Source organism: Episyrphus balteatus, chromosome 2 (genome assembly GCF_945859705.1).
Source record: "Episyrphus balteatus chromosome 2, idEpiBalt1.1, whole genome shotgun sequence".
NCBI classification, from domain to species: Eukaryota; Metazoa; Arthropoda; class Insecta; order Diptera; family Syrphidae; genus Episyrphus; species Episyrphus balteatus.
Genome location: NC_079135.1, coordinates 18,706,088 through 18,715,956, shown reverse-complemented (window position 1 = coordinate 18,715,956; position 9,869 = coordinate 18,706,088). Strand labels below are relative to the sequence as shown.

The window sequence follows — 9,869 nt, the reverse complement described above, 5'->3', positions numbered from 1 at the left end:
TATAAAATTGCATGATAAAAAGTTTAATATTTTTGTGTCTTCTGTTAAATACGCAGATGAAATTTGGTTCTGTTTTTACTGGTTATTTTGAATAATAATTTTTTGAGGTCCTGACTTAAATGGATGGTAATACAACTCACCTCAATTTCTCTTTTATGAAACTTTTATGAAAGTCAGGTGCTTGGCACTGTAGTGGTTTATGGGTCAAAGTCGCATTCAATAGGCTTTTCCTTCCAACTTGATCTCCAGCTAGTTAAACTTAGTTACTCAGTGCGACAGTAAAGTATAGCAAAGCTGGAATGAATTCACCGGCGAGTTACAAATTTATCCTCATTACAGGTATCCTCTCAAATTTACTTGCATTATACATATATGTATGTAGGTAGTTAATGTATTATTCAAAAATTGGGCCTTAACTTATTGTTTTGAAACAAGTCTAAACCTATAGGCCTCTCTTGTTTATGAAGTCTTAAATTAAATTCTTCTGAGTTAATTAGTTTCATCTAGAAATATTTGTGACACAAAAATGTGCGAAATTTATGAAAATGTATCATTAAACAGTTTCCAAATGTTGATGAATTTGATGAAAACTTCATTCATATTTCACGACAGCGGTTTTGAAGTTAGAAGTTAGGTTTATAAATGGGTTTAAATTATAACCAAAGCACCACTATTCAAAGGAGTAAGCTTACTCCTCAAAGATCTTTCTATAAATTTTCTTAACCATTTCGGTCTCCGTATTCCTAGCATTTAAGCAGATCTTTTTCGAAGTAAAGTCCGTAGAATTCGTCGTTGAAATTTCCCTCTACTTTCTACTTATACCGAAACAAATCGTTCTTTCAATAAAATGCAACAAATAAACCAGGATGAATAAGTTGTAAGGATTTAACAAATTTTCAGCACACACTTATTGCTTTTTGTTTGTTAGCCAGTCGCTTTACTGATCAAAACTAGCTCCATAAAACAGTGCTTGAAAAAGATGATTCTTCGCTCGCCATTATGATATTTCCCGAAATAATTGTTGATCTGGACTAAAAAGATCTCTATTCATTGTAATGTTTCATCCGAGACTATGGTGTTGAGCTATTCTTCTCGACGGCAGCATAAGGTACTTTTTTTCGTCTCATTTACAAAGTCATTCTAACACATTCAATAAATAACATTTTGCTCCATCATTGTTGCATTGTTGGCCAACACTTACAGAAATTAGCAAGCATTGTGCTTGGAGCATAGCACTATTCAACAGAATAAGCAATGAGTAATGAGGAAATTTTTTCTATATAAAATTAATCTTGGTCTTAAACTCTTTGCTTCCATTTTTCTCTCTCTTGTATTTTATGCCTGACATCACGTTTGGCCTTTATGTACTTTTTGTACTCCTAAAGAAGTTTCTTATGTTTTTATGTTAATAGATCTCAGCTATGAACATTTTTAAATCAAAATAGTGTCTTCTTCTATAGCTTTCATATCTACATAGTTAAAGCTTTTAGTGGGTTTTTTCAGTTGTTCTCTCTAAAATCTAAAATCATAACTTGCTTCATTCTAACTTATACAAATGGAATCTCTTGATAAAACATCTAAAAAATGTATTCTAATTTTGTGCATATTTTATTTAGAACTGATATAAATGTATAGTCCCAAAATCAAAAACAACTTAAATAACTAAAAATATTAGTTATGTTTATATTTTATTTTGAGCATATCATAAAATCAAAAAAATAAAATTTTATAAATTACCCTAAACCTACAGTAAAAATTAACAAAAACAAAAAACTTATTCACAGCAAATTGGAAACTATGTATGTATGTATGTTTATCCAACTGTAACTAGACCATAAAATGAGTTTAACTACATACTTAAAGTTTGATATTGCAATATACTACTACAATACTTTTCTTATAAAAGTAAATCAATTTAATTTACAAAGAAAAATAATAACTGTTTTAATTTCAAAGAAAAAAAAAACAAAAACAAAAAACTATATAATAATTATTGTGTTTAAGTATAAATTGATTGTATTTTATCTGCAATGTGCATATATGCATATTATATTTATAATCATTGCTTGAGAAACTCTTTCTATTACGAATACATTTTTATTATTAGTTTTTAAATTAAAAAAAAAAAAAATAAATTAAAAAAACAACAAATCGAAAATAAAAATTTAAAGTATAATTAAACAAAATGCTAGTCGTACTCATAAAATAAACAACAAACAAAATATAAATATATATAAAATGTAGTTGATCAAAAAATTTATATGCATATGTATAAAAACTAAAAGTAAACAAAAAATCGGTATTTTCTCAAATGTTTCCATGTGTTTTTTCTTTTTAAACTTAAAATTATTTCTTGTATTAATTTTTTTTTTCTTAACTTAAATGATATAAAAGTTAGAAATAATAATCAAAAAATATTTCGCATTTTTTTATTGAAAAACAAATAAAAAAAAACAGCAAAAAAATACAAAATAAGCAAATAAATTATTCATTACCCAAAGATATTTATGCAAAATGAAATTGATTTTTCGTTTTTAATTTTATTATTTTAAGCTAAACATTAAGTATTATATTTAAAAAATCTATTTTAAAAAAATTATATAAGTGTACTGTAGAGCTTGCTCGATTTTTGTTTTTTTTTTTTGAATTTTTATTATGATATTTACGAATATATTATATTAAAAAAAAAATATCTATTTTGAGTATAAAAAATAATACTTATTTAAGTAGATATTATTAATTAACTTTATAACATAAAACAAAAAACAAAGAAAATAAGAATTAAAGAAAATGAGAAGAAAAAATAAACATAAATCAAACTATAAATACTACTCGATAAGATATTAATACAACAATTACGTATTATAATAATATTATTATTATAATTTTAAATTAATATACCGCAAGAAATATTCTAAAATAAATATCGTAAAACATAATTTTGTTATATAAAAAAGTAAATGAATGTTCTTTTTTTCAAAGAATTGCGGATTTTTAGATGGGAAATAAAAGGGTAAGTTTAAACGATTCCTTCTACAGTTCATGATTCAAGGTATATGCAATGTTTAAGGTAAAACATGATAAGTATGAAATTGGAGGATTTTCCGTTGAGGCGGATATTTTTTATTGCATTATCTTGACATATGAAAGGTATACTTTCTAAAAAAGCTAATCATTCGGAATAAGTTTGAAGCAAATTGGTTCTTGGTCGATTTACAGGTGGACGTACAGACAGACGCCTTGATCCACAGACCGGCTTTCTTATAAAAAGAAATTAAATTACTATTTTTTGTCTATTCACCATTAGAAAATTAATACTTGTGCAGAATTTTTGTATTTGTAATAACATTTTTTTCATACAAAATATTTTTATTTCACAAATTTTTTTTAATACAAAATATTTTTATTTGTTTAATGTACCTATTTGTTTTTTCTCCAATTAAAAATCACATTTTTGTTTCCAAGTGCACATTTTGCATCTGTCAAAATTAAGTTAACAGGAAAAAGTGAATAAAAACGGATATTAAAAAAAAATTTAAGCTAAAATTTAACTCGATCTGCGTACTGGGTTTAAACATTAACTAAATTGGTCTAAAAACAAAAAGGGAAAAAGTAAATAAACTGAAAATTTTCATTTCACTGAGGTCGAATTACGGCATACGATTACGATCATACGTTAACGTATTTACAATTTATGTCTATATTTGTTTTTGCTAATTAAGTTAGGATAGCAATAGTGAAAATGTTAACGTGTAGTCGTAAAATCGTATACCTACCGTAATTCTAACCTGGTTTTGCTGATGGCAAAACTTACAAAAATGGTCAAGCTCAGAAAATACTAGGGATTAGATTTTAGACAACGTCATTTTCTCAACGGAAATCTGGTGCGAAGAGTAGGGAAATTTTTCTTAACTGGCTTCCAATCAACTTTCGAATAAAATAAATTGGAAGGATTTTTTTACCTATTTTTTTAATTCCTTACGTTTCTGAGCCTTCGCAATTAAAAAAGAATCTGTATACTCTTTTTCAAGCTAAATTATGCTAATGAAAAAACAACTAGTTAGATTTTGACGATGTTTAAGAATGAAGAGTAGTGCAGATCTACAGTACACACTTTTGTATTCCAGTTATGAATAATCCTTTGATGTCTCACCCGATGAATTTGGAGGAAATTTATAAAAATTTATTTTTTTCCTGCAAAGCTAATGCCTAGTACGCAGATCGGCAAAAATTAACTTGATTTTTTCTAGAAAATCGAAAAAAAAAAAACATTAACTAAATGCATAATCGTGTTCATTGTGAATTCCTATCTGTAAACCATAACGTCTTTCGAGACTTTGGTCCGCCTCCGATGTAAGAAAAATAAAATAAACGGCTAGGGTCGCACGTACTTGCTCTTATGGTAAAAGTAACTCTAATATTAAAGCTTTTTTACCGACTTCCAAAAAGGAGGAGGTATTCAATTCGTCTGTTTTTTTTTTTTGTGTTTGTTACCTCATAACTTTGGACTGAGTGAACCAATTTTGATAATTCTTTTTGTATTGGAAAGCTGTTGGCTGCAATGTGGTCCCATTTCATTTTCGTTCAGTTTTATTTTTAAGGAATTTCATAAAAAGTGTAAACAAAATAAAATCTTTTTTTATAATTAATTAAACACCGTTTTAAATGATCTTTTACACAAAACCAAGTATTCTATTTAATTTCTTGGCTCAAAAAATGTAATAATATGGACTTATCTCGTTTCCAAAATAAACGGATTCAATTGTTAAATATTTTGAAAATGTTTGCCATAACTTTATTTAATATAACAACCCTGCTTATTTTTCAAATTAGCTTTCCGCAAAAATAAACAATTTTGGCATCACTTCCTTGTGTCACTTTTGAAAACTGCCAAAAAATTTCAAATCCCGCCAAAGTGTGTAGTTTTTTCATCATTATCCATCCAAACCAGTACCAGTTATCTTTTTATTTTAATTTTTGTTATAAAAAAAGGTATTTCACAATATTTTATTATTTATTTATTTCATATAAAATGAAATATTTACAAATCCCTATTTAATAGTTCACAATGAAAGCCGAAAAAATGTACGTCTTCAAGCGAGATGGTCGCAAAGAAGAAATCCACTTCGACAAAATCACATCACGCATTCAAAAGTTATGCTATGGTTTAAATATGGATTTCGTCGATCCCGTTGCAATAACATTCAAAGTTATAAGTGGCCTCTACTCCGGAGTAACCACTCAAGAATTAGATAATTTGGCTGCTGAAACTGCAGCCAGTTTAACCACCAACCATGCTGACTATGCAATTTTGGCGGCACGCATTGTTGTTTCAAATTTACACAAAGAAACAAAGAAAGCATTCTCAGAGGTTATAAGTGATCTTTATAATATGATTGATTCGGCTACCGGTGAAAAGTCACCCATAATTTCTGATTTTCATTACAAAGTTGTAATGGATAATGCTGCTCGATTAAATTCGGCAATAATTTATGATCGAGATTTTGGTTATAATTATTTTGGTTTTAAGACTTTGGAGAGATCTTATTTGTTAAAGATTAATGGCAAGATTGCCGAACGTCCACAGCACATGTTAATGCGTGTTGCTGTTGGAATTCATGGCGAAGATATCGATGCCGCCATTGAAACTTATAATTTGCTCTCGGAGCGATACTTTACTCATGCTTCGCCGACTTTGTTTGCCGCTGCCACGAGGCGACCACAATTGTCATCTTGTTTCCTCTTGAGTATGGTCTCCGACTCGATTGAAGGTATCTTTAAATCAGTCGAGCAATGTGCCATGATCTCCAAATCCGCAGGAGGCATTGGTCTTAATGTCCATTGCATTCGAGCTAAAGGCACTGGAATCGCGGGCACAAATGGAACCTCAAATGGGCTTGTTCCCATGTTGAGAGTCTTTAATAATGTTGCCCGTTATGTCGACCAAGGTGGTGGCAAACGGCCTGGAGCATTCGCTATCTATCTCGAACCATGGCATTCAGACATCTTCGAATTTTTGGATTTGAAAAAGAACACTGGAAAGGAAGAGACTCGTGCTCGAGACCTTTTCTATGCTTTGTGGATCCCAGATCTCTTTATGAAGCGTGTAGAAGCCGATGGAGATTGGTCATTAATGTGTCCACATAAATGCCCAGGGTTGCATGATGTTTGGGGTGAAAAATTCGAAGAGCTTTATACTCGTTATGAGAAAGAAGGTCGTGCCAATCGAACAATTAAAGCTCAAACTTTATGGTTTGCAATAATTGAATCTCAAGTTGAGACTGGAACTCCTTACATGCTCTATAAAGATGCTTGCAATCGCAAATCGAATCAACAAAATATTGGAACTATTAAATGTAGTAATCTTTGTACAGAAATTGTTGAATATTCAGCTCCCGATGAAATTGCTGTATGTAATTTGGCCTCGATTGCATTGAATGCTTTTGTAACTCCACAAAAGAAATATGATTTCCAAAAGCTTAAAGAAGTTACAAAGACTGTTACAAAGAATCTTAATAAAATTATTGATGTGAACTTTTATCCAGTTCCGGAGGCAAAGAAATCCAATATGCGTCATAGGCCAATTGGAATTGGTGTACAAGGATTTGCTGATGCATTGATTATTATGAGGCATCCATTTGAAAGTGAAGGAGCACAATTACTTAATCAACAGATATTTGAAACTATATACTATGGAGCGCTAGAAGCAAGTTGTGAGCTAGCTGAGAAAGAAGGTCCTTATGAGACTTATGAGGGTAGTCCAGTTAGTAAGGGAATTCTGCAATATGACATGTGGGATAAGACTCCTACTGATTTATGGGATTGGGCTGTTCTTAAGGAGAAAATTGCCAAACATGGTGTACGTAATTCTTTGTTGGTTGCTCCAATGCCAACTGCATCGACTGCACAGATTTTGGGCAATAATGAGTCGTTTGAACCATACACATCGAATATATACAATCGACGAGTTTTGTCTGGTGAATTCCAAATTGTTAATCAACATTTGTTGAAAGATTTAACCGAATTAGACTTGTGGGATGATGATATGAAGAATGAAATAATTGCAAGTCGTGGATCAATTCAACATATTGAAAGAATTCCAGTGGAACTTCGTGAGCTTTATAAAACTGTATGGGAAATTTCAGTCCGATCATCGATTAAAATGGCAGCAGATCGTGGAGCATTCATAGATCAAAGTCAATCATTTAATATTCATGTGGCTGAGCCAAATTATGGAAAATTAACTTCAATTCATTTCTTTGGTTGGAAGGCTGGTTTAAAGACGGGAATGTATTATTTGCGGACAAAACCAGCTGCACATGCTATTCAATTTACTGTTGATAAGACTAGATTGGCTGGAGCTGTAACACAAAATGGTGGTTCATCTCAATCGACTCCTGTTAAGGAGCAAAATGGACAAACATCTAATCCTACATCACCTGAGAAAGCGGAAAGGGAAAGAAGGATAGCTGAGATGGTATGTTCGTTGGAGAATAAAGATGCTTGTATGAGTTGCGGATCTTAAGTTTTTTTTGTTTGTTTAGTGTTTTCTTTTTTTATATTTGTAATCTTTTTTTTCTAATAATTATTTTATATTATATTAATGAGAGCTAATTGAATTGGCGATGTATCAAAGTATTGTAACTATGTTTCGAAATTTTTAGATAATAATAATATTATTCCCAAAAGTATTTCTTTTTTTTTTTTTTCTTTTGAAAAATTTAATCAACTACAAGTTTTGGATTGTGGAATTATTTTCTCAAAATATGTTAACGGGTAAAGTTAAACATATTTATCATTTCGTTGGTTAATTTAGCTTGTAATTTGGCTCCGGCAAAGGTAACAATTGGATCAGAGCTGTCCGATCTCATTAGAATCAAGATTATTTTTGCTTTTCAGAACCAAACCACTTAAGTTGATAGTTAAGTGTTTTGAGTAATTTTCTGGAGGTCGAATTTAAATATATTCAGCCCAATTCTGAATGAAAACTCTCGGGGAAATGTTCGGGAGAATGGCTCTCAATCGAAAATTCCAAGAATATAATTCCTTTTTGCTTTTTATCCCCTAGCCGTTAAGATTAACAAGCGAAAAAGGTGTAACCATTAGATACCTCGTGAAGTGAATCCATACATTTTTTTTTGGTCACCCGTGAACGTTCCTGTGAAATTTCGTGGTGAAAAAAAAATTGGAGAGTTTTGCTTCACGACGTGAAGCAGTTCACGTGCAAAATGTACAGGAATCTCTTTCACTCGTGAATCTACTCTCCTCATACATATACTTTTTGAAAAAAAATTATTTGAAAATTGAAAACAAACAAAAATTGTATGAATTCACTTCACGACTTGCTTCACAAGTATGTACTAGGCTTAAAGATTAACGAGTATCGTTGATAAAAAAAAAAACGATTACTGTAATAGGTAATCGCGTTTGAACTATAACGAAGTAGGTTCAACGATAATCGTTTTACAAAAAAAGGGCCCCTGGTCAACAACACAATCCAAAATATACTTTTCTTTTTAGGGTGCTGAACTCGAATCCGAAGTCAGAAATACTCGATTGGCCTCCGTTTTTGAAATTAACCGTTATAAAATAAAAAAAGTTTCCCTACACTAAAGGGTAATCTCAAAAATTAGTAAAAAAAACCTCCTATTTATAACGGTAATATTTCAAAAACGGAGACCAATCGAATATTTCTGACCCCTAAAAGAAAAGTACAGTACTTTGGTTCTTATGGCAAAAAAAGTTTAATTTTGTTGACCAGTGCTATTATTTTTTCTTCGCAATCATTTTAAAATTAATGAGTGCCCAACCCAAATCAATTGTCAGTTTTAGTTTTAACTTAAACTTTTATGCATATGCATGTACTATGTACCTACCTACATTAACATACATATTTTTATGGTCAAAAAATATTCTTTTTACTTTAAAAGTACGACTCTATTTGCCACCATATGTATATATAGTTTAATTAAAATCATTAGAGCCGTTTTTGAGAAAAGTGAGTTTTTTTTCATTTTTGTCATATTTGGGTGTCTGCTCATATTTTGTGTGTTAGCTCAAGCTCGATTTTTTACCAACTTTATTATTTTTTGTTTTTAGTTTGTTACCTCATAAGTTGTGAACCAAATTTAATAATTCTTTTTGTATTGTAAGGCTGGTGCCTGCAGTATGTTCAGTTCTGAGAAAAACCATAAAACCCAGTTTTGATCCATGGAAGTCGCTTTTGTTTTTTGATAAAAATCATTATAGTGGATTTTGGTGTGAAATCGAAAAACGAGTTTTCTTGCCAGTATCGTTCGTAGTGGTTTTTATGTTGATCATTAAAAATAAAAACGACTGCGTCGTATGAACTTGCTCTTCGATTTCATGCTTCATTGCTTTAAATTTTTAAACTTGTATAAATTTAGTTGTTTAAAAAAAAAACATAAAATTCGTTCTTCAAAAAAAAAAAAATACAATATCTTATATAAACAATATGAATTTGAGCTCTTAAGATGCACTTTTAGAACCAAAAATTCATAACCGTTAAAAAAACTATAAATCGTTTTTTGAAAAATAAAAATTTGAATAAAATTATATAAATATTGTATTAAATATTTATGAAAATTAAAATCAATATTTCAAAATACAGTTCAATTTGGTGCGGGAGAAATCAATAATTAAAAAGAAAAAAAAATCTATGGCCGTTTCCGTACTGATTTCCGTTATTTTTGTCCTAAAAAATTAATTCCAACAAACTCAGAGTTTTTTTTAACACAAAACAAATGCTCGTTCTGATTTTCATCAAACATGTTATAGGAGCATGTTGATAAACGTGCTAAAAATGGAGTAAACTGTAGAAGATTGTTTTTTTTTTTTGAAACAAGGTA

At 30.1% G+C, this 9,869-nt stretch overlaps 1 protein-coding gene across 1 annotated transcript; it reads left to right on the top strand.

Moving 5' to 3' along the window:
- Positions 1–4,879: 4,879 nt before the first annotated feature.
- LOC129910885 (ribonucleoside-diphosphate reductase large subunit) lies at positions 4,880–7,691 on the top strand. The gene is made up of 2 exons (XM_055988474.1): positions 4,880–4,992; positions 5,063–7,691. The coding sequence occupies exon 2, from the start codon at positions 5,069–5,071 to the stop codon at positions 7,523–7,525; it is 2,457 nt and encodes an 818-aa protein (XP_055844449.1). The 5' UTR covers positions 4,880–4,992; positions 5,063–5,068; the 3' UTR covers positions 7,526–7,691.
- The last annotated feature ends 2,178 nt before the right edge of the window (positions 7,692–9,869 follow it).

Coding starts and splice junctions, on each gene's coding strand:
- LOC129910885 (XM_055988474.1), top strand. CDS start 5,069: ATGAAAGCCGAAAAAATGTACGTCTTCAAGCGAGATGGTCGCAAAGAA.